This window comes from Ammospiza nelsoni, chromosome 5 (genome assembly GCF_027579445.1).
Source record: "Ammospiza nelsoni isolate bAmmNel1 chromosome 5, bAmmNel1.pri, whole genome shotgun sequence".
In the NCBI taxonomy this organism is placed as follows: Eukaryota; Metazoa; Chordata; class Aves; order Passeriformes; family Passerellidae; genus Ammospiza; species Ammospiza nelsoni.
The window spans coordinates 73099623-73123958 of record NC_080637.1 but is presented as its reverse complement, the minus strand read 5'-3'; the positions used below and the strand labels follow the sequence as shown (position 1 = coordinate 73123958).

The following is a 24336-nucleotide window of genomic DNA, read 5'->3' as shown; positions in this document are numbered from 1 at the left end:
CCTGTCAAAATATCAAGGAATTTTGTCAAGGTCAGCTGTAAGAACACAGTAAGAGACTGCATCCCTTCAAGGACTAAAGAATGGATTTTCACCAACAGGCAGAGATATTATTTTTATACAATAATTTGTGAGCAGGATCAGCCTAAAGCACTCAGGAAGTTGCCTCTTTGGGGTTGTCATCTTGCACAGTAACTGCATTTTCCTTCAGTCAGCCCTCACAGACTCACACTATGCTCAAGTAAACTCTATGTGCATCACTTTCTGGTCTCACTGTCCCAGAGTGGCAGATGGGTCAGGGAAATTCCCTTTCCTCTTTTAAAGCCCTCAGAGGGCTCGAGGGACTGATGGTGGAACTGATGCCCAGCTCAGTGCAGCCAAGCACACCTCATATAAATATTCCTAGGTGAGGAATATTTATTTTTCCCACATACTGTGCTACAATAGGATCAATGACGCCATGCAACATCAGGGTTAGAGGGATTCAAAGGAAATGCTGGAAAAGTAAGGCTGAAAACCAGTTTCCCTTTGAAATAACATCAGTGTCTCTGCATCTTCACAGAAACAACATCACAAATGATTCACTTCCTACCAGAGCACTTATTTATCTTTTTTTCCTAGGACATTTAGGAATTGCTGGACTGATCTGGATCAATTAAATCCCTTTCAGTGCAATAAAATTGTACTAATCAACAATGCTTTATTATTTTATTGTGAATAATTATGTGACAGCATGGGATTTGTGGTTTTTTTTGGACAACTAATATGTCTGAGATCTCCAAAAGTTCCAAGTGGCATGATTTATCTTTAAACATAAAATATGATATATAATCTTCCCTGTCCTTCTCCCTCTTAATAAAAATGCACAGGAGGATGCTTCTCAAAAACTGGGATGCATTTCTGTCTTTCTTCCTGTCAAACAATTGTCTCTTTTCTACAGATAAAAACTACCATTCAGAGTCAACTGTTTTATAAATGGAAAACTGAGATGAAATTATGATTGAGAGTGGAGCTGTTAGCTCACCAATATTCTTTCTGTAATTATTTATTTTATTATCTGTACATCTCAAGCAAAGTATTGAAAAAAAATCAGAGAATCTTTGAGTGCGTGGAGCAAGAAGTAGAAAATACTCTAATCACACTGCCATTCATCACATCTCAGTCCTGCTGCTGGTGACAATATTTGCTTTTCCCAGCAGATGTTTACATATGTTCTGTTTGCATCTGCTTTACTCTCCTCTTGGTTAGCACACTTGGAATGACACAACAACCAAGAGGACCCTAAGAACACCAAGATTCTGCCAATGCCTCAGTGACTTCACACACACACATGTATGTAAGATATGAAACACAGAAAAGTCATACACCAGCCCATCAACAGTAGACTACTATTGCCCTTAGCCACTCAGTTTAAAATAGTTTTTAATACTCAGTTTAAAATACTCCTGAAGCCTTTAGAAAAGTCTCCTTTCTGAGACAGGAAGACTGTTTTGGTTAAATACACCTGCATTAGTGGGGCTGCCATGGCATCTCTACCTTCACAAGCACATACCCTGGCAAAATCAGCTTTACCAGCGATTGGCAGCATTCTTCTTGGGAAGGACAAATAACCAGCAGCTGGCTCTACCTCTGTTCAGAGAGCCCCTACAGCCCCATGAGGTCACTGTAATTCTCTTTACAGTGACACTGAGGGCAGACTCTGAAAACACCAAGGTTCTGCCAATGCCTCAGTGACTTCATACACACACATGTAAGATATGAAACACAAAAAAGTCATGCACCAACCCATCAATGGTAGATTATTATTTCCCTTAGCCACTCCGTTTAAAATAGTTTTTAATACTCAGTTTCAAATACTCCCGAAGCAAGTCTCCTTTTTGAGACAGGGAGACTTTTTTGGTTAAAGACCTCTGCATTAATGGGCTGCCATGGCATCTCCACCTTCACAAGCACATGCCCTGGCAAAATCAGCTTTACCAGAGTTTGGCAGCATTCATCTTAGGAATGACAAATAATGAGCAGCTGTCTCTCCCTGTGTTCAGAGAGCCCCCAGAGCCCCATGAGGTCATTGTAATTCTCTTTACAGTGGCCCTGAGGGCAGGCAGACACCCCAGACAGATTCCCAGAGCACAGTACCTGGTCCCCAGCGGGAATGGACTCCCACCTGCGCTTCAGCAAGGACAGAGATTTCCGGCTCATCCTCCTCAATCTGCTCTAGAGGCTTTGCCACACTTGACAAAAAAAGGCTTCTGTCCCAAACCAGTGGCAAGAACCTCAGTTCTGACTCCTGCTCTTCATGGTAGGCTGCAGAGCTCCCCGAAGCACACAAGTTTTGGTGAGCTGCAAGGTGGAGACTGGTCAGAGCCCAGCTTGTGGTGCTCCTCTATAGCATCTGTGTCCTTGCAGTGGCACAGCTGAGGCAGCGAGCAGCTCAGCTCCCAGCCACCTCCCAGGAAGGAGCCTGGAGTAGGTAGACAACACCAGACGCACTCACTCTGGAAATAGCTGTTGCTTAGGAACTGGAGGGGTAAAACGCAGCACCTCGGATGGAGAAGCGAGAGCTCTTGTGGTTACAGAGAATTAAAAAGCCTGGACCTGTGTTCCTCTCTCCATCATCCTGCTTCTACAATGCTAGATTGCTCGATTGCACTGACTCTGGGGCTACGCCTACATCTCCAGCAAGCCAAACAAGCCTTGATGACAGAGCAACAAATTACTCCCACACACCCAGGAGCCCTGGTAAAAACATAAAATCGTGTGCACAGAGTGTGCCCTGGGGCCCACCTGCAAGATCCTGGCAGTACCAAGTACTAGTGTACTGTGTACTAGTGTACTGTGTTCTAGCAGAATGATTAAAGGACAATTTGCATATTTTTCTTCTGCAGAGCAATAATATTCCAATGATGAATTCTGCTAGTCACACTTTCCTGTGGCACGTGCCAGCATTACAAACATGTATGACTATTTTCCCTTCTCATGATATGGTTCTACAGATTGCATATATATATTTGAGAGACTTTTCCTTAGGTGGATTGAATATTCCTAAACACTTTGGAATTTCTTTAATTTGTAACTCAGTTTTGAAGTTTCATGCCTAAATTCTTAATTCTAACACATATTAATCTTTAAAATTAAGCACAAAATGTAATGAAATTCACTTTGCACTTCCTGCTTAATTTCAAATCCATAGAGAAAATTCCCAGCACGAAGCACTCAGAGCAGGCAGTGCTGACTTCAGGGATGAAAAAAGAAAGGAAAAAAAAAGAACAAGTATGTAGCCAGGAACTCCCTGCTCTTTGTAAGGCAACCTATAATTCAATCTAATTAGAGCAGCCTTAATAGTATAATTATTCTAAAAGAAAAGGAATCCTACAACATACATACACATACATGAGGGCAGTCTCAAAAGGGGAGTGCAGTGATGGCCATCCTAGAAGTGAGCATCCTGAGCAAGTTAAATATTGTAAAGACAGCTTTCTACTTGTGCCATTAACATTCTATTGAATTGCAGATGCTTATCACGAGACAAACTGCTGCAAACAGAAATTCCCGTGGGCCCCAGTGCATTTCATTTGAGATCCATCTCTACCTGGAGCTGCAGCACTTTGCATTTCACTCCTACGTGCAGAACAGGAACAGAAAAGGAACATGTTTTCCAAGTGGGCCATTAAAGAGTGTGACATGCACTGTAGTAGCTTCCCCTTATGTTTCAACACATGCCACAGAAAACCTACTAGCTCCTAAAAAAAAAATCCCCTTCACTGAATCAGAGAGTTTTTAATGAGTCTTGATGGAATAGCTTCAGGAGTTCATGCGTGGATTTTAGTTTTACATTATGGTAAAGCAGTGATTCCACTTCCCTTTTTTTCTTCCTAGGTTTTAAGGTATTTAAGTATAGCTAACACATCACTCACCTTAATTTTTCAGCAAGATCTTGGGTTTTTTTTACACAGGTGCATTTTTTAAAGGACACAAGCTGGCAACAATGTAACTGAATCACAAAAGGATAAAAAAAGTCTTTTCAATTCTGCAAAAACCAGAACCTCCCTAATTTCTCCTAACCTTTCAAGGAACTTAATTAAATCAGGTTTAATGCTGTTCCTATCTAGAAGATTTTCAGAATAATGTAAAAGAGAAAATCTAAAGCTACAGTGGAATAAGTGAGGCACATTTTCTTCTCTCTAATGAAACTTTTCTTCCTTGGTTTTTGTGTCTGGGCGCAGGATAGCACACAGTAATCAGAAAGCTTGGGTCATTTTGGGACTCTTCATCAGGAACTGTAGTGAGAGAACAAGCGGGAATGCCTTCAAACTGCCAGAGAGTAGGTTTAGATTAAATCTTAGGCAGAAATTATTTTCTGTAAGGATGCTGAGGCTCTGGCACAGGTGCCCAGAGCAGCTGTGGCTGCCCCTGAATCTCTGGCAGTGCCCAAGGCCAGGTTGGATGGGGCTTGGAGCCACCTGGGACAGTGGAAGGCATCTCTGCCATGGCACTTGGTTGGAACCGGGTTATCTTTAAGGTCGCTTCCAACCCAAACTGTTCTATGATTCTCCAGTTTTCTTTTCCCACCTTATTATATATCCTTTAATGCTTTTATGACACCTCTGGACTGCCATTTGTACAAAATATCCACGTGAAAAATCCTTCACCTGAAGTAAAACCCAGTACAAAAGGCTGGAGCTCTAATAATATATTTATGTTCTTTCAACACTAGATGGGAAAGGCTATTTTAGCCAAGCAGGAAAATTCCTGAACATCAATACTGGTAGTGATGTCTTGTTTGCAGCAATTGCAATAGATAATTACAAGAGATAGTTATTATAGATAATTTTGAAATGGACTGTGATACCATTAACACTACTGGCATAATTTCCTTCCAGTGGCTTCTCTGCACCTCCCCACACAGTTCTAACACCTGGGTCAACAGTGAAAGGATTTATGGAGAGAGAGCCCTCCAAGTTTTAACAAGTTTGTCAGATTAAAAAAAAACCCAAAAACCAAACCACCAAACAGATTATACCCACGCTGTTTGAAATTGCATGGCTTTGATGTCCTGATGGAGACAGCTGAGTAAGAAATGCTTTCTCCATACATCCAATCCATCCTCCTGCTACTGAAAAACCCTTTCTGTTGGATGACTCAGCTCTGTCTGGATCAACTGTTTGAATTACAGCTCAAAAATTATATTAATGTGAGCTGCCATGGTTTTATGCCTTTTTCCATTGCTCCAAACCCTGCAAATATTAACAAAATTAACAACTTTGCCAAACTCAGACGGAAAACTTGCTTGAATGCCTTGAATGTACAAAAAGCCAAAATCAAACACAAAATACTGAGCAACTGACCTGTGAGCCTCTGGGTCCTCGTTTGTGATCCCATTCAGAATGCCCCATGAGCTGCAAAACAAAGAAAAGCAGAGCTAAGTGATAAATTGCACTCATTATTTTAATTGAAACACTCATGCTTTTATATCCATTACACATTTTTCTTGGAAATAAACAGGTTTGCTTTTATGATTTATCTCACAGAGCTTTTAGACTCATAATGAAGCCATGTAACATTGTACCTTTGCATTCAGAACCCAAACACATCTGGCATCACAACTCTGCTGGTGCCAATAAAATCCCCACCGCCACAGATTCAGCTTTAGCCAAATGTTTAATACTGATCTGGCAAAAGGACAGCTGATACATCAACAAGGAGACTACCAAAACCAGGGCACATTTGATTAATCAGCAATGTACATTTTATATCGGCCATGATAATTAGCAACAGCTTTAAATTTGTTTCACCATTGAGTTATGGGGGTTTTTGTACATCTACTCAGGGATTTCTTCTGGGCATTGTTTGCTCCTCCACAAAGAGGCATTGCTTAATTCAAATAAAAAAAATGTGTGAATGAAAGATAGGAGGGTTAATGTGACATGCACTGACTTACAGCCATGAACATTTTCTTGCTCATTTTTCCCAAAATTCTTTCCCAAAGGAAATGCCTTCCCCCAGTTCAGAGGTAGGCAAGGAGATTCACAACCCACACTTATTGCAGAACTTGCTTTCAAAACATTCATCCCAGGACAAGAGGTTAAAGCTACTCTGCAAAATCAGGAAAGCCACATGCACCTCCTATGATGAGATTTTTTTTTTAATCTTCTCCAGGAACTGTTCCTCCTTATCCTTTTCTTTCCCAAGGGCTCCTAATTTTTAAGTTATTACTCACAACTATCTATCTCCATAACTGGAGACAAACCACAGATGCAGACAGGCATCAAAAATCAGAAATGTCACATCATTTTTTTGACCTGATACAGCCTTGTGACTGCCACCCTCATTTTACTGCAATTTTTTCCTATTTTCCATGTACTCTTGGTGGAAACACTATCTCTGCTGGGTTTCCCTGTTTGCTGTCCATTACTGCATGAAGCACAGCTTTGATGTTTTTTTAAATTAATAACTGATGTGCAAAAACTACCAAGAGATGCTCCTACCAAAGGTTATGTGCTTCAAAGAAACTCTGCCAGAACCCTCCTACCTGTCTTTTCTCTGTGGACCAGAAACCCTCTTCAATTTTAATTCTTAGCCCCTGTGCCTTGGGAGGAAGTAACTCCCACTTTCCTGATTCACTTGGCTAAAAGAAAATTAATTTAGCTCGAGTCTGACCACTGGTGGCTCTCAGGGTGATACCTTTACCTCCAGGTTCCTATCAGTGGAATTAGCACAGAAAGCAAGTCTCACAGTGAAAGCAGAACATCCATTGTGTAGAGGAGCACATAGTAGAGAAAATCCTGTGCTCCCAGTGCTGGGTTTATTTTCTCTATTCAGTCTTTATTGCAATTTTTGATAAAGTTTTAATAAACCTTTTAAAAATTTTTCAAAGCAACTATCATTTCTCACACTAGCTCCCTGAAAAGTGAAAGGTTGCTTTATTACTGCCACCAAAAATGAGAGGTGCAGTCACAAGCCAGGCCTGGAATCACTATTCCCATATGTAGGGATACTCCCAGTGCAGCCAGTCCCAGGAAAGCACTGAAGTGTGTCAGGGTGGTTACCTGTGATCAATGTCACTGTCATATTTTATGAAAAATCTCTTGCCAGGATTTTTCTCCTGAGAAGCCTCAGAAAAGAAACGTAAACAATAATTATCTGATTGCTTGGAGTGTGATCTGGAGATGGCTCACCACCAGGTGCATCTTTGATTGGTTCCATGTGCATTGTGTTGATGTAATGACCAATCTCAGTCCAGCTGTGTTGGGACTCTGGTCAGTCAGGGGTTTTTATTGTCATTCTTGTTCTAGCCTTCTGATATCTCCTTTCTCTTTCTTTAGTACAGTTTTAGTATATTATTTCTTTTACTATAATATAATATAATATCATATCATAATATAATAAATCAGCCTTCTGAGAACTTGGGGTCAGATTCTCATCTCTCACCTCATCCTGGTGAGAGGGACCCTTCACAAACTCAACATGGCTGTCCCCAGCTAAAACAGTGAGGCTGTTTTTAAACATTATATCTAATCCATGACCTATGAAACCAACCTTTTCCTACTGTTGTCATAAAATCTTACTTGGCTTTAAAATGCATTTCTCCCTTGTTATCTAAAAATCTGTGCTCATGTCATGCTAGAATGTTCTTGGCATGTGGTGGTCCCTACTAACACAGGAGTAGAAGAATGAAAAATGAAATGGATACCACACAAAAATGCCTCAGAAAGAAGAGAACCCCAAAGGTTATGACAAAATCTCTGCCAGGCCATCATTCTGCAGAGGGATGATTGCCTCAGTGTGACACCCTTTAGCTCAACCAGCCGCACTCAGCTCAATTCCTTCTGAACCTGATTTTATTTTCATGGACAAACAGTGCTGGAGCATGATAGCCAGAAAAGGAGGAAAGAAAGTATGCCTGAATTATTGGGCTAGGTAGAAATAATGATTTCTACAAGCTGAATAGAAATCAAAAGATGAAGAAAGCAGAATTAAAAACAAAAACAAAGCCAAAAACCAAACAAACCCCCCCCCCCAAAAAAAAACAAAAAACCAAACAACAAACGAACTACACTCAGAGAAAACAGAGTGTGTGCATAAATCCACTTGAGTGACTCAACCTTCTGAAATCATGGAAAAAGAAAATAATATACTGCTTAATTGGTGCATGCATGCAAACAGAGATACTGACATAAAAATGCATTTGGAAGTAGGGGGAAGTTAAGTTTATCACATACAGATGGGTTTGCTCCAGACCCCACCACCTCCTCTGAAAGTTCTCTGGAATCAATTTGGTCCAGAGTGATCATGAACAGCCTCAGAGCATCAAATTTATTATTCTTACTGACCAGCCAACCAAGGCTATGTGTATCAGCAGCAGAAAGGAGGGATAAAACTGAAATCAAACTCCCACACAGCTTACATGCATGCAGTCTCTGTTAGAATAAAAGGAGCTACTTTACATTTCATCTGAAACTGTCCTGGAAACCCATCTCTGGCAGCTTAAATGCTCACAGAGGAAAGCAGCTTTTAGCAACAAGAACGAGCCTTGCATGTTCAGGAATGCACACAAACATGGCCTGTGCTAAAACCACTGCTTGGTGCTACCCTAAGAACTGACTGACAGCTCTCCAGGGAAAACACTCCCCCATTCCAGCTGAGGAAAGACCCCAATTCCAAAATCCCAGGCACAGAGAGGAGAGGAGAAGTGAAAGGATTCATCCCCTTTTGGAGATGTAGGGTGTGAGTCTGAGCTCTAAATTTCAGGGTTTTGCTATAAACACCATGAAGTTTTCTCAGCTTGTGGTTTTAAAACTTCTGTTCACTAATGCAGCAATATCTTCAAAGGAGTAAGGAATGGTATAAAGTACATTACATCAGATTTTTAAGATAGCCATATTGAAGTAGAACAAAGCCATTTAAAAATTAGCATCTTCAACCCTCGCCTCTCTAAATGCAGTTCTTCTCCTATATGGTTATTTAATTAAAACCCCAGCAAATGATTACATAAGGATTTCAACTTTCATTAAAATTCATAAACCATAATTCTTAGCCTCCTTAGTATTAGAGAACTGGAGGAAAATGTGACCCACACAGATTGTAGAAGATCTAAGTAAATCTAAAAAGGACAGAAAGTAAAGTATGACAATTTAAACCTTTTCAGCTGTTTGTAAGTCCTGTTTTTCCCTTATACAATCTTTTCTGGACCAGGGTTTTAATTTTGGCACTCCTGAAACAGCAGTACTGCTAACTATGCAATAGCTGGGGAAAAAAAAAAAAAATATATAAAAACCTCCAACAAAGCCAACCAGAAAAAAAACCAACCCAAAATGAGTCAGAGTAATAGAAAAGGCATAATCTTATTACAAGGACCTCCCCAACTGGGCACAAGTCAGGGAAAAACCCCAATATTTAAAATGCAAGCAGTCCCATGTATATTCTTTAAAAGGGGAGGGAATCCTCAGCAGCAGAATGCAGCAGCATTTTGAAACCAGATGGATTTATTAAAGCATTGTTTAAACTCAGCACAGTTTCATTAGAGGGAATGAGCAGATCCTTTCCTTGTAAGCATTAGAGAGGACCAATGAATTAATTACATTTAGTGTTTAATAAAACCCTTTAAATCCATTCAAAGTCCATTCTAATTCTATTCAGATTATAGTCTATTACTCTGGAACGTGATTGTGACACATATTTACACATACATAACACTTTTACTGTTCTAAAAACAACCAGATGGTGATGACAAAAGTGAGCTAAATCAGCCAATGGAGACACCAAAGACAATAAATGGGATTCAACAAGGCTGAAACAAGATCACACAGTCCAAATGCACGTGAGAACCTTGCCCCAGCTCACTGCCTCCTTCTCTTGGATTTTAAAGATTTCCACTGTGGCTGGATACCTCATTCCATTATAGTGAACATAAAAAAGTCCTGCTCTCCCTAGTGGAAAGTGGACACAAGGCAAAGCACAGGAATGTGAGAGAAATTGCTCCTCTGCGCCATCTGGGATTAGGAGCCAAGCACTTACATCCAACATTTCCCACTGAACTGGCTGTGGTACATGAACAAGGCAGCCTGAGCTCTCCCAAACAGCTGAGAACCTGCAAAAATGCCTTTCTGCCACTCCTGCAAGGACTTAGCACATTTAGTACTGGTAAAAATGAATTACCAATGAGATGACGAGAAGTTTTGGCGGGGTGGTAGCCAGCAGCTTTAAGAGTTGTTTATATTTGGGAATCAGCATCCAGAAGAGTAAGAGAGGAGTACCCAATCAGGTTGGCACCTGGTTTCAGCCTTCACCAAAATAGCAGAGCTTCTATTTAAACATGAGCATAACATCTTCCCTCTTTGGGAGAGATTTAGTTGAATGGGCATGTTGAGGATGTGAAACAGTGTCTCACTGTTGAGCTCTCCGACACTGCCTCCTTACAGCCTGTGCTGAATGGGGCACAGTATGATCCATATTCTCTGAATATGGGTATTAGCCATGCTCCAGTCAGGATCACATTTCCACTGGCAATAAGAAACTTTTTGTTACCAGCATGTAGGCACAAAATGTTCCCGATAAGTTCTTTTTTGGGTAACAAAAAAAAAAAAAGCACAAATTATTTCCTTGATTACATATTAGGGGAAACATTTATTTTTACAAACATGCAGGAGTCAGGTCACACAGAAGCTAACAGGGTGATTTTGCACATGCTATTTTGAGTAGGATTCCTTCTATCCCATAGACTGTTCCCTGCATTTTCATGGCAATCAAGATAAAAGAGATGATTTACTGACTCAATTGATTTAGGGAGGGAATTTTGGTGTGGACATAATCAGCAGGAGCAGCTAAGCAGGCTGGAGCTGCTGAGATTGACCACTGCCAGATCCTGATAACATAACAGGGGAGCAAGTGGCTGCTCTGACCACCTTCCCCACCAAATGGCAGAACTGCACCCTGCCCTGGGGCATCCCAGGTGTCAGAGATACTGTGAGCTGAGAGTGATCACACACAGGCATGTGCAGGCCATGACACACAGACAGCAAAGGCCTCCAGCATTTGGAAAAACAATCCCTTTTCCACAGCCCCTGGCCAGCTCCCAGGGTCAGCACAAAGCACAAGATGTCAGAGCTGCGCTGTTCAGCCAGATGTGTGAGCTGCATGCTCGTGTCATCACAGCCACTGTGGAGAGGAAACTCTCCACCCAAATGCTCCCAACATCTTCTAGCCCTGCAAATCACCAGGGCCAGACTCAGTTCCAAGACTGGTTTAAAAAAAACCAAACAACAAGAACCCCCCAAAAAATAACTCACCACAAGAAACACACCAAAGCAATAAATTGGGGGTAAGCATTTAAGAGCCATTTAGCTGCTTCCTAATCAAATTGTTTGAATGGTTTCTGGGCTGCTGGACAACAGTTGGAAGCAGAGATTAGCTTTTTAAACCACAGCAGAGGCAGAAATGGAAGTTGGAACTTGGTGCTGCTTTGAACTGGAGGAAGGGCACCAACGTTGGTACCTTGTACCAACAAGGTACAGTGATGGGTTTGAGGGGGAGCTGCAGTGAATGCCTTCTCTGCAGGCTCAGACCCATGTGGGGATGGAGTTAAGGCCTCTGAAGCTGCCACCCTGGGGAAGCTGGAAGTGCTGGAGGGAGCTGCTGGGAGGAGACCCTGTCTAGGAGGTGAGGCAAGGAGCCAGGGCGCTGCCAGGGCTGCAGAGAGCACTGCTCAGTGTGCTGAGCCACTGTGGCAGCAGGGAGTGGAGAAACCAAGGCCTTGGAGAGGCAGCAAGGCTGAGGGGAGCCCCATGGGCACAGCAGCACAGGGGACACCCAAAGGCAGCAGCAGGGACAGCAGTGACTGTCCCCAAGGCACAGCAGGGACGCAGCTCCGGGGGAATGAGCTCATCCCTGGCACTGGAGACACAGCAGGAGCCTGCATGCTGGGGGAGGCTCTCGTGGCAGCAAGCATCCTTCTTATTTCCACACAATAAACTGCAGCTGACTCCTCCAGGGCAGGAGGATGCAGGGATGCTGGTTTCCTTACAAGGGACACGGCAGTGTCACACAGCAGTGGGCTCAGGGCAGCTCCACAGCACCCCTGAAAATGAGCAGCTTTCACTGCAGAGAATGTGAAGCTGCTAGGAAGTTAAAAAAAAAAAAAAAAAAAAAAAACAACACCAAAAAACCAAATGTAGGTGGGAAAAAGAAAAGGCACAGGAATATCCACCTCCACACCCTGTATCTGGTTTTATACAAATTTTTGTCACAACTACTTAAACAGATGACAGTAGTAAAACAAATCCATGCGTGTTTCTATTATTTTCACTCCCACCACTGAATTTCTCAGGTCCCTATTAATCCTTCACAGATCAAGGAGGATTTTAAACAACAGGTTTGGGAGGCAGAGCTGTAGTAAAATAGAGAGAAGACCTGATTTTAAGGGGAGTGGGGGGTGGAAGGGAGGAGGAGGCAGTGGTTTTTTATTGTGTTTTTTTGGAAGCAATTCTTATTCTTCAGTGATCCTCAATGATGGATTTCACACAAAGAGTTACTTGCAGATGTACTGCAGATTTTTTTTCCTAAATTAATGATCTAATCTGGATATTTCATTTCAGAATAAATGAATAAAACAATTAAAATTATCATAAATAGATTTCTTATTCCCTTGAACTGATCTGGTAGATAAATAATAGGCGTATTGATCTGGTTGACTAGTAATCCACAAGTAAAAGTGTTCACCAAATTTTCCATATATTTTTCACATTTGAAAAATTTTCCCACTTTCTCATTCTGAGTATAGTCATGAAAGCCAAAGCCTTAGAGAAAAATATCTACAGTGGTGAGATAAAAGCTGTGGGCACAGCTACTCTGATACCCTCCCAGCTTAGCTACAGAGATAATTTACCAAGAGTCACTTAGAGAAGAAGATTTCTCAGTATGGGAATGCCAGGGCAACACAGCAGCATCAAGAGTGCTAAACATAGCAGCAAGTTAACTAAAGAACAAAAGTATATTGATAAAAAGGAGAAGAATTACTATTTAAATGTTGCTTGCTATTCACAGTACACACATGAAGTTCCTGGAACTCACAGCTACCCAGTCAAGTCCATTCTGGTGAAATTAAGTTCCTAGAAAAGTCAGAAAGCTCATTTATTTTTTTTTCCCCCATTGGGAATCATTCTCTGTGCACCAAGAATCCCATTCACAATACCAAGCCTGGCACTAGCTTGATAATTAGACAGCTACTGCAGCAGAGTTAGCAAAGTCGGAAATCATGGTGAGGCATCTAACATAATTTTTTCTTTTGTTAAAGAGTCTTAAGATTTCTATAAAAAAATCTGCTCTGAAATCTATGTTTCCAATTCTACTCTCTCTTTATTGTGCATAGCTTTTCTCTCACTTTCCATCTTTTCAGAATCCTGGTGTCACATAGGCATCTCTGCACTTGGTGTTGCTAACACAAAGCTCCAAGGTGAGGTGAGCCCTTTTAGGCTGGTTAAAGTGCACAGCAGGGTTTCTGCTTCCACAGAAATGTCTTTTTGCACAGCAATTAAAAACCCACTGGAAAAGCAGGTAAAGCTTTTCAGGGATTTCTCAGTCAAGCTCTGATTTCAGGTGGATCACCCTCAATATGAACACAGATCACAACAGCTCATATGGAAGGCAAATGAGTTGAGCAAGTTTTATGAGTTTAGCTCATATGGAAAGTCCAATGAGTTCAGCAAGTGCATTCATCAAATGGCTGACCATTCTCTGGTAGTTTGCATAAAAATGGGAATTTTCGAATTGGATTCCCAGGGGATAAGTGCCTACCTCACAGGGAAAAGAAAACAACCCAAAGAAAACCCCAAACCATCACAAATTGACATCCTTACTGGCAGTCTCAGCAGAAAAAAGCCCTTAGGACTGAGTAAGCTTGGAGGCTTCACCAGACATTTAACCTTTGGAAGTGGTTCCAGATCCAGCAAGGGAAGTGAGCCACTGCAGCAGGGACAGGGACACGCGTGACTCATTGGTGTCACCTCTGCACTTCCCTGTGCACACAGGATGGCATTTTGGCACAGCTGCCAGCTCAAACTCTCAGCAGAGCAGAGTCACTCCCAAAGAGGAAGAGGGCAGAGAGTGAGAGAGGAAAACAGAGATACCAAAGGTGGCAGTGCCACTGTGCCCCAAAAGTGGGAATTCTGTGAGCAACAAATCCAGCAGCCTGACCAAACCAGATCTCTTGTGATAGCATCAGCACTTCCTGAAAATAAAAAAACAGACTTTGCTTATGGTAATATGGCAACTTAGTGTCCATCTGGTGTGAAACACAAAACATGGTGACTCCAGGAATTGGTCCCTGGTGAGACCAAAACAGAGTGAGGCAGAAAGCCAGCCAGGCAACACAGCTCCAGCAGCTCGTTTTACTGAAACACATTAACTTTAATGGTAGCACTGAGGGATAGCTGCAATGAAGTAATGAACACTTTAAGATAAGGAGAATTTGGCCTCCCACAAAGCAGCCTGACCCACACAGTCTTCTCCCTCTCTGAGAGCATCCCTGAGTCTGGGCAGGTGAAGCCTCAGCTTCCAGGGTTGGCCTGGAAAAGAAAAAAGCTTTGCTCTGGCAAGGCTTGTTCCAGCCTCACACCCACACAAACGAGCCACTTCTTTCATTAACACCCCATTTTCCTGCTTCTGAGGCTTCACAAAGCAGAACAGCACTGATATTTCAACAGCTAGATCCCAGCTAGCAAATGTCCTAAAATTACACTGTAGAGTCTGGTAGCTTACTAAAAAACCTCAATGTCAAAACTCAAAGTACATTCAGTTTAAACACACCCTTGGGGGGATTTTCTACTAACTACTTTCTATTTCAGACTATTCACTTTTAGCTCAACCAGCAATGCTTCATCACTCATCCAGGAAAACTCCCCTCTCTGCCACCCAATCTCAATCAACCTGCCAAATTAATTATCACCCTGCATTTGGCTATTGCTAAGAGGGGGGAAAAAAGCAAATAGATGAACGTAGCAGTGACCCGAGCAGAAATGGATGCTCTGAAACGGAACTAATTAAATCAGCTCAGTGATCTCCTTCCAGCAGGACACATTTCACCCACTCCATCCCCATCTCCTCCAGCTGTCCTCGGCAGGGAGCTCACAGGGGGCCCAGATCCCTCTCCAGCAGCCAACCAGGGATCTTTTCTACTCATCCTTGCAGCTGCGTGATTTAAAATAAAGGGAAGAAAAGCCAAGTGCCACACAGAAAATTCACAAGGAGAATTTCCCACTGACATTTACATGCAGATTCCTGGCCACAGAAGATGTGTTTCAGTCAGATAGCAGCAGGATTTGATTACCTACCTCAGATTTATGGGACCACAGGCACCAAAACTTTGGTGCTCTGCTGGCTCTATGGAATGAGCAGAGCTCAGAGCAGGGCTTTGCTTTTGAGACCCCAAGTCAGGCCTTGCAGCAGAGCTGTCAGGACTAACACACAGAGAAAGTGCAGAATTTGTGGGGTTTAGATCAATGCCATGAATCAGACACCAAGCCTTGTGCTAAGTGCATTCCCAGCCTAGCAAGTCCATGTGCATGCATGGCCACAGCATTTGTGACCCTGCTGACCCTAAAGGAAATACACACAATTTTAGGTTCTCCCACCAGACAATATTAAGTGACAGTCCAGTTGAAATGCATGCAAAAACACCTTTGGGCCATGAATTTCCCTTCTGCTGGAACTGGTACCGATTGCCTTGGGGTCATGCTGCCAGGCACAGCCCGTGCTAGCTGATGCCACCACACCTGAGCAGTGGGAATACCCAAAGCTGTAGACCAGGGCAGAAACACCAGCCTCTCCTGTCAGTGCACTTCACCTCCCACCACCCTCCTTCTGCAGAACATATCCAGAGCAAGATCAGCACAGGGCAAGGCAACTTAAACAGGGCACTAAATGCCAGGTGACAGTCCCACACTGAAGCGAGATCTCCCTTTACTACAGAGCTGGAGTATCAAGCCAATCCCACCTTGCTTTTCTCCCTACATGATTTTAACACACTCTGTGCTTTCTTAGACATCACAAATAGACATCAGCACTGAAATCTGGATCCCTATGGGGTCAGGATGCAGGAGCCCATAAAGGAGAGCAGGGACAGCACAGCAACACACAGAGGCAGGACTCTGAGTCATCTCTAGGTAGGTGCACACAGCAACAGTTTGTCATTCTCACCCATCTGCTGCTCCAAATCACACACACATGCTGTCACATGGGCGCTTCCCCATCTGGAGGCCAGAGATGCTGGGAATAAACAGGGAAAAGCCAGCAAGATGCACACTGGGCTTGTGCTGAACAAGGGGGAACTGGCAGGCACCTCCATCCACCCTAACAGGAGAGGTTTCAGTGGATGAAAAGAGATGAAAAGGGACAGGAAGAGATAAAGAGCCAAAATGCCAGGAGATAAAGCATTCTCACAAACCGCTCTGATTCACTGAGGTGTGTGAAGCACCTCTGACATCAAAGTGTTCACAACAAGAGCTCCATTTTCTTCTCTTCCACTTTCAATTTTCCCATGCAATTCTTTCTTTTCAGAAAGGGAAACCATGGATAATTGTAGTTTGCCCACTTTATCAGTATAAAGACCCAAATTCCACAAGTTGCATTCTGAATATTGAGTGCCTGTGCACCTTGGGCCTTCTCAATGGGTCCCTTTATTAGGACAAAGACTCCTTGAAGGAGAACCAGGGCCACCAACAACTTTGGTTCAGGCCAAGGTGACAGAGGCTGAGAAACAGATGCTTTATGAGCTTGGGAGAATTACAGAAGATGAAAAAATAACTTCCCTTCTCATACCTAAATACAGAACATAAATAAAAATGTATATAACTGAAATAGTTTTGCTAACCTTAGACATTTCCTCCCACACCTCCACCCTGTTCCCCCCACCACACACAGTGGAACCAGCAGTTTAATTTGCTTTTAGGGAAAGCAAAGTTCATGGTAAAACACCTGCAGTGCTTCAAGAGAAAATCAGAAGTCCAAGGTGGATCAAGGAGCTGCTCATGTGCCCAGCTCTCACCAAGGAGCCACACAAAGTGAATATTGCCAGTGCCAGGCTGGAGTGTGACATGATTAAAGAGGGGAAAAGGATTCCCAGTTCTTTGTAATGCCACTTTTTGTTGGCCCTAGGACTACAAAGTGACATCCAGCCTCCATATGCATAATGCTCCCAACACTTTCCACAGTATTAAATACAGAGGATGAAGAAAGAAGTGTGTAGAAATACAGGCACAGTGATCACTGTATAACACAGTTATCAGTGTCCACACTGATAAGCTCTAAACATGTGGAATCTCTAAAGACAACAGCACTAAATACTTGTACTGTAACTTACAGAAGACACAGCTGGGTTATCTTCTGCTGCTGTAAAAAATTACAGCATTTAGAGTGTTACATCACAGCATTTCATTTGCTTAGAAATTGCACTTCCTGGAGTCTGAATCATAGAAAAAAAAATCTTCAACATTGTTAAGGGAGGGAGGAAGGGGAGAGAAAGAGACAGAGAAAGAACCAAATTACATTTTCTCTAAGAGAGAAAGAAGGTTTTTTAACTACCAGGACTGCAAAGAGGAGAACAAAAATAAATGCAAGGACTGCAAACTGAGTTTTCATGGTTGATGTGTGGCTTGCTGCCCCAGCACTGGTGGGAAACCTGCTGCAGGGTAAAGCTCAGCTCGGCCTGGTATCCAAGGCCAGAAGAGCAGATATGGTAAATTATTATAAATATAATAAACAAGCTGCATCCTTCCACTGAGGAGGATGGGCAGGACAGAACAAAATGCCAGAACTAAAGCAAGCTAATGCTAAAAATAACCTTATCTCTCCTTCTTTATCTCAAGGGCCAAATAATCTCAGTTCTACTTGAGAAGACGAGGCAATGCCAGCATCAGGAAGGTCAGAAAGCATGTGAAAATTTACCCAGTAAATTTTATCCACTGCCTAAATACCTGTTACTGCAACAGTACAGAATGGCAAAAAATCTCTTCCTGCCTTACAGCACAAATGCAAGCCAAGTCTTTATTTGAAGAGCACGAGTTAAAAATGCACTTTGGATACCACAGATTTAATGTCCTCACATCCTAATACACAAGACTTTGGGGCTTTTTTGCTTGAATGAAGTATCCTTCTGGTTATTTATTTTAAGAACTGATTCATTTTTTAATATGAAGTATCTTGCAGAGATACAGATTAATTCATTGTCTCCAGAATGCAAAGAGCACCTGCATAAAGACAAATAACACAACCACTTGACTGAAGAATTAAACCTGGATTTCTTCAAAACTCAACTGCTTCACAAATTGAATCAGTTAAAGATTTTGGTTTTGATACATGTACTTCAAGGGAGAAAGATGATATTTATCACACAGCAGAACATCCTTTTTCAATATTTCAATGTCTAGGAGAACAGCATTTCAGTTTTGTTTTACTACAGAATGTTGATATTAAAATCTGAAAGGAAAAAAGCCCCAAAACTCTGGGAAAACCCCAGCACAATTGTTTCAGGTTGTAAAGGGTTGACTGATATAAATGAGCTTTTCTGCTGCTGTCTAACCTCGCTCACAGAGTTGCTCAAGATATTCAGGCTTTGTCTCCTGAAAGGATTCCTGCAAGTCTGGTCACTGGGCTGTGAACCTGCTTGTTGGGCAGCTCCTGAGCCACAGGGAGCGGCCCGATTTTCAGGACTTCCAGGCTGCTCAGTCTTTCCAAGGCCAGGATGCAGGAGCTGCACACCTGGGAGAGGCAGGAGAGGCAGAGAGCAGGGGCTGGCAGCAGCTCACAGCAGCCTGAGACCCAGCTGCAGACGGCCCTGCACGTGCTGTGCTCCAGGAAAATACCAGCGCTGCAGCCTGCTGTCCCTGCTGTCAGGTGTGCATCACCCCAGGGCAGGGCAGACGTCCCAGTGGCACAGGAGCTGCTCCAGCTGCACTGCTGGTGCCCAGCACAGCGTGTCCCGGGGGCACACAGCAAGGAAACACTGTCCAAACCAAGGAAACACCTCCCCAGAGCCAGGCTGTGAGGACCAAGGAGATCTAACAGCATGTGGCCACCAGAGAGCAGAGACAGAATGAGGCCAGAGCCTGATCCACAACCCAGGCAGCACACCCAGCTACAAGGCCAACGATTTAATAAATCCTGTTATTGAATGGGGGGGCAGAGGGAAAAGAAGGAATATCCTCCAAGCTCATACAACCACCAGGTAACCAAACAAAGAACCCAGACCAGAAATGTGCCAGGAATGTGGCAAGCAGATGGCTGGTTTTGTTTTGCTGTCCAGGATTCCACACCTGGGAGGAATTTCACTCTTGCAGGACAGGACACAGAACTCAGCGTTTTGTCTGGGTGGTACACCTAACTGCTCAGCAGGCAGACAAGTGTTCACTGGTTCATTTTTGTTTTGTGGGTTTTTTTTTTAAAGGACACACTTCCACAGAACTCACACAGAATTCCCAGAATGACCAGGTTGGAAGAGACCTTCATGATCATTGAGTCCAACCCAGCCCCAACACCTCAACTCAACCCTGGCCCCCAGTGCCAGATCCAGGCTTTGTTAAACACACCCAGGGATGGTGACTCCAGCACCTCCCTGGGCAGAACATTCCAGAACTTTATCACTCTTTCCATAAAAAGCTTTTTCCTAATATCCAACCTGTATTTTCCTTGACACAGCCTGACCAGTGTCCTCTGGTTCTGTCAATGCTGCCTTCTAAAAAGGGATGCAAAATCCATCCCTAAATCTAGCAAACAAGGAAGTGATGAATTGGCCAATTTAGCTGCTCCAACCTTCTTGACCAATCTCCTCTAATTGTTCCCAAGTCCCTGTGGGAACAACAGGAAGCAGTAACTTTACTTACAGAAAAGGCCCATGGGATTAGCTGCACCAGGGTAGAGTTAATTAATGATTTTTGTCAGATTCTGACCAAACCAGAAGAAAACACCCAAGATATGGAAGAGGTATGAGACAAGGTTAATTTGTATCTGGAGCAGTCAAGAAAAAAGTGAAAAAGAAGAGCCCAGATTTTTTTTTAGCTCTTGTTTTTCAAGTTCATTAGCATCTCTCCTATGCTAGAACCATTTCTTTTCAGTTTTTAACTCACAAAGTGCCCAACAATCTCCTGGCTGCTAGAAAGTGACTAACTATCTACTGCCTGAGAATTTTTTTTGCCTTAAGAGGACACAGTCAGTACAGCTCCAACACCTCAACTTACAGCAGCCAAAAAATTGCTTTGTCACTGAATGCGGCTGCAAAAATGCCAGAAAAACAACTTGCTGCATTTTAAAACTTTAATTTCCCAATGTGAGGAAAATTCTTGGCCTAACACATGGGGGCCAGGTGGTATTGAATCAGTTCAAGGCAGAACTTTCCTCCAGCCAAAACTCAAAAATTCTCTGGGGTAAAGAAAGTGTGTCTCTGTCCTGGTTCTGTGCTGCTTCTAGAACAATGGGGCCAGATATCCAAGGGGAAATCCTAAGGGCTACTGTAAATAACAAACCCAAACCAGCAGTTACACTTGAGCAAAGAACCACCCTGGCTACCACTGTAAATATGGTTTTAACCAATCTATCAGCCTGGAAGGCTACAAAAAGGTCAAGGGTGATTATTTAAAGTACCAGTTATCACATAACTGATAGAGAAACAGCATGACTGTGCAGCTCTTAAACCAGAGACCAGATGCCTAGGCCTGAGAAAACCTTATTATTGAGATTGTGTGGCTGAGGGGGAAAAGAGCTTTTAAAAACACACTCAAATAGCAACCCTTCTTGAAAACAACCATGCTTATACTATCCTGTAATACTAAACTAACACACTGAAAAAGCAAGCAAGCAAACAAGACTGAATATCTACATGAGGAAAATAAAAAACAAGCAACTAAAAAAAGTGGGCAATATTGAATCTGTTTTGAGAATATTTATAAAAATAAAACTTTCTTTTCATAACAGGAACAATTGGTCCTGACAATTTATACATGAAGCAGATTTGAGCTCAGGCAGTTACAACTCCCGTCAAAGAACTCTAAAGAAAAACTTACATCGATATCAAATTTCTGCTTTTCAGACTCCTACACCTAAGGGTTGATTGGATTTAGGAAAAAAAATTTAAACAACAATATGATGAAAAAAGAGGCCATGGCCCTGGCAGATGGTATTATAAACACAGGAAAGTGCCAGTATAAACCTTTATCAGGAGACTGGGTTCTCTGTCAAGCCCTGCCTTCCTTCCAAAACATCCCTGCTGCCGTATGTCTGCATCCAGCCAGCTGCAGGCCTAAGAAGAGGCTTCTTATTCATGCTGTATGATGTTTTACAGGTTTGCCACGGGGGTCACTGGCTGGGAGTCATTCACGTCACACCCCACCAGCCTGGAGCGAGGGGAGCCAAGAAATGCAGGAGGGGAGAGGAGGGGGGCGAGGGGAAGCATCACACTGGGAGCTCTGTGATTGCAGCTCCTCACTGAAACCTTGGCTGCCCAACTTGCTCTCCTGCTCTGGGACCTTCCTGCTGCTTTTACACTCAGGGAAATTAAGTACACATACTTAAATGAAGGCTGCTGAAAGGCCTTATTCCCTCTGCTCTTGTTCATGCCTCGTTATTTGCAATCACTCTGCAGTTCTACTTCAGCCATCAGTTTTTGTAACCTGCTTGGAGTACCCTGTGCATTTATAAAATGCAAATAGAAAGAAATGCCTCACATGTGATGCAGCCTTCATCCAAGCCAAAATGGAGCTGTCTGATGAAGTCAGTTTTTAAAAGAAAAACTGCTACCCCACCCTCACAGTTTATCACCCTAACCTGCCTCTCTACAGAGGTTTTGGTTTGGTTTTCAATCAGTATCCCATAAGTTCTGGAAAATGGCTTTTCAAATCTGTGTGTTGTTATAAAGAAGAGATATACTCCCACTACAGCCACATCTAAAAAGCAAAGGACCAAATCTGGAGTGACCAGAACATCTCTTCCAACTGTCTGCAGTCCTGGAGGCAGGGAAATATTTGCCTTTCCTCCTCATTCCCTTTCACATAAACAGAGAATGACAGAGATGGGTGGAAACATGAGGGCAAAGTAAAAATTTGCCCTTTTTGCTACTGGAATAATTTGCTCATTTAATAGTCAGTGAACTGAGTGCTGAACAATTCAGACTTGCACACCAAATTCAGAGCCATGCCAAGAAAATCATACAAAGCTGCCATGTAATTGCCCAACAAGTGATGAACAACAAAGGCCAGAGCTTTTCATTGTTCATTTCCAGTCAAGTCAATATTTAAAGGGTTTTTTGAAAGTGCAGGTATTCTGTAAGTGTCAAACAGAACACAGAGGGGACACTCTTGAAATATTTTCAATTCTTGCTCCACTTTGGGGAGCTTGGGGCTTTTGTTTTCCTTTCTGTCTGTCTCAGGGGATAGGAAGCTTTTTGCTTCAGTATTACCCCCCCTTCTTTTAAAGGTTTCAAACAAGCCAAGCCCTGCCCAGTCAGATGCTCACCTTTTTCTTTTTTAAATGCTAGCAGGTCATTTATAAGGCAGGATATTTTATTTAGTTAGGAAACAGCTGCAATGGAAAGTCACCAGGAAAGTATGAGGCAGGTATTTCCATGGAAAGCTTCATAGCCACAAGTTATTTTGCAAAAATTTTAAAAGTTTAAAGTTTTTTTTAAAAAGTTTAAGTTTTAAAAAGTTTTAAAAGTTTAAAAGTTTTTAAGTTTTAAAAGTTTTAAGTTTTAGACTTAGTTTTAGAGGTTTTTTTAAGGTAAAGGACATGAAATGTCTATGTTCTTTTCTCTTAGCTGTCAAGTCATGATTTGAAAATATGCTTTAAAATACAGTCTGCTCTAAGAGCTCCTTGTCTTGGAGTGTCACAGCCAGAGGAGAACTGCACTTTGCACTTTTGAAATACCAGCCTTCCACCCTGAGCCCAAAGCACTGAACAACACATAAAAATCACCAAGGACAGAAGAAGAAAGTGAAAACAATAACCAAATAAGCAAAAAACCTGATGCTTTTAAATATTTGAATTGGATCAAAATGATGCACATCTAAAAGATGCAGCACTTGCAGGCTATAGATGCATCCCCAGCATAAAGTGCAGCAAATCTCTGTGCATCCCATCAATCCACAGCTTTTGAAGGGAGGGAGAGATGGACAACCAAACCAGAGATTTATGAATGCAAGAAAGCCTCTCCGTGGAGAAATATACATCTTTCAGGTCAGCAATCCCTAATCAAGGCTGAAAATAGTACTTCAGAGCTATGGTGCACTTCACAGCAAGTTAAAATTAGTGTTTGGAGTGCTGAAAGTACAGTAGCTCTGCTGGGAGTCCTGTTAATGAGTGTACAGAAGTGTGGTACTGAAGTCCTGTGCCACAGACTCCTGTCAGCCAACCTAGAAACATTCTGGGCACTAAATCCAAACTCAGTCCTGGTCTATTTTTTGCCATTCTTCCCATACGAGAAACTAAAAATAGGCCCATGAGAAACACACATGGGACTTTGCTCTTCAAATGTTTAACTCTGGCAAAAAAACCCAAAAAAAAAACCCCCCAAAAAAAACCACCACCAAAAAAACCCAAAACAAAACAGAAAACAAAAAAAAAAAAACCCAACCAAAAAAACCCTGCCCAGCACTGTTTATAAAGAGATTCTTCAAGGGTTTTCCAATGTGTGGATGAAGGATATATTTTATATGTAGATGCACACATGACGAGGAAATGATAACCCTAAGAAATTGTGGATACACACCGCTGTCTATTTATGTATTATCTCTCAAGTTCATTTCTGTATTATTTATTAAGATAAAAACAAAGACATGAAGAAAATGTGGGCACAACCTCAAACAAGTATGAAGTTCAAAAAAAAGAAAAATCAAAAAGTGAAGCAAAATCCTCATTCTTTTGAAGAATCACTGCAGTATCATCAAGCAAGGTTACACAGCTGGGTATAAAAGAATCCCTCTAACACAGTGGGGAAAAAAGAGCTGTTAAATTCTAAATAAAATATATGCCAGTAAGAAAAAAAAAAAGAATCACTTTGCCTATGCAGTGATGCCTCAGGTTTAGCTTTTATGTTTTTCACATTCTGTGCTGTTTTAGGTGTGTGGGTCTGAGCTTCCTATTATGGGATGGTGAGCTCTGAGCACAGAGCAGGGAGACAAAACAATTCCTGCTCCAGCTGAGCACCAAGGACAAATGACCCAAATCTCAGCCCAAGAGCACAAACCCCGTGGGCTGGAGAGAGAAAAACAAGCAGGGTGGGACTGCCTGGGCTAAAGCTGCAATGGGACAATGAACTGCAAGGTGCAAATGGAGCAGAGCTGATCCCAGGGACAGAGCCCGTGC

General features: G+C 42.4%; 1 protein-coding gene across 1 annotated transcript in view; it reads right to left on the bottom strand.

Annotated features, from left to right (window-relative positions):
- PDE3A (phosphodiesterase 3A) overlaps positions 1 to 24336 on the bottom strand; it is a 211843-nt gene that overhangs the window by 73674 nt on the left and 113833 nt on the right. The window contains exon 2 of the mRNA XM_059472263.1: positions 5343 to 5393. Coding sequence (XP_059328246.1) covers positions 5343 to 5393 — 51 coding nt within the window. The remainder of the gene's footprint in view (positions 1 to 5342; positions 5394 to 24336) is intronic.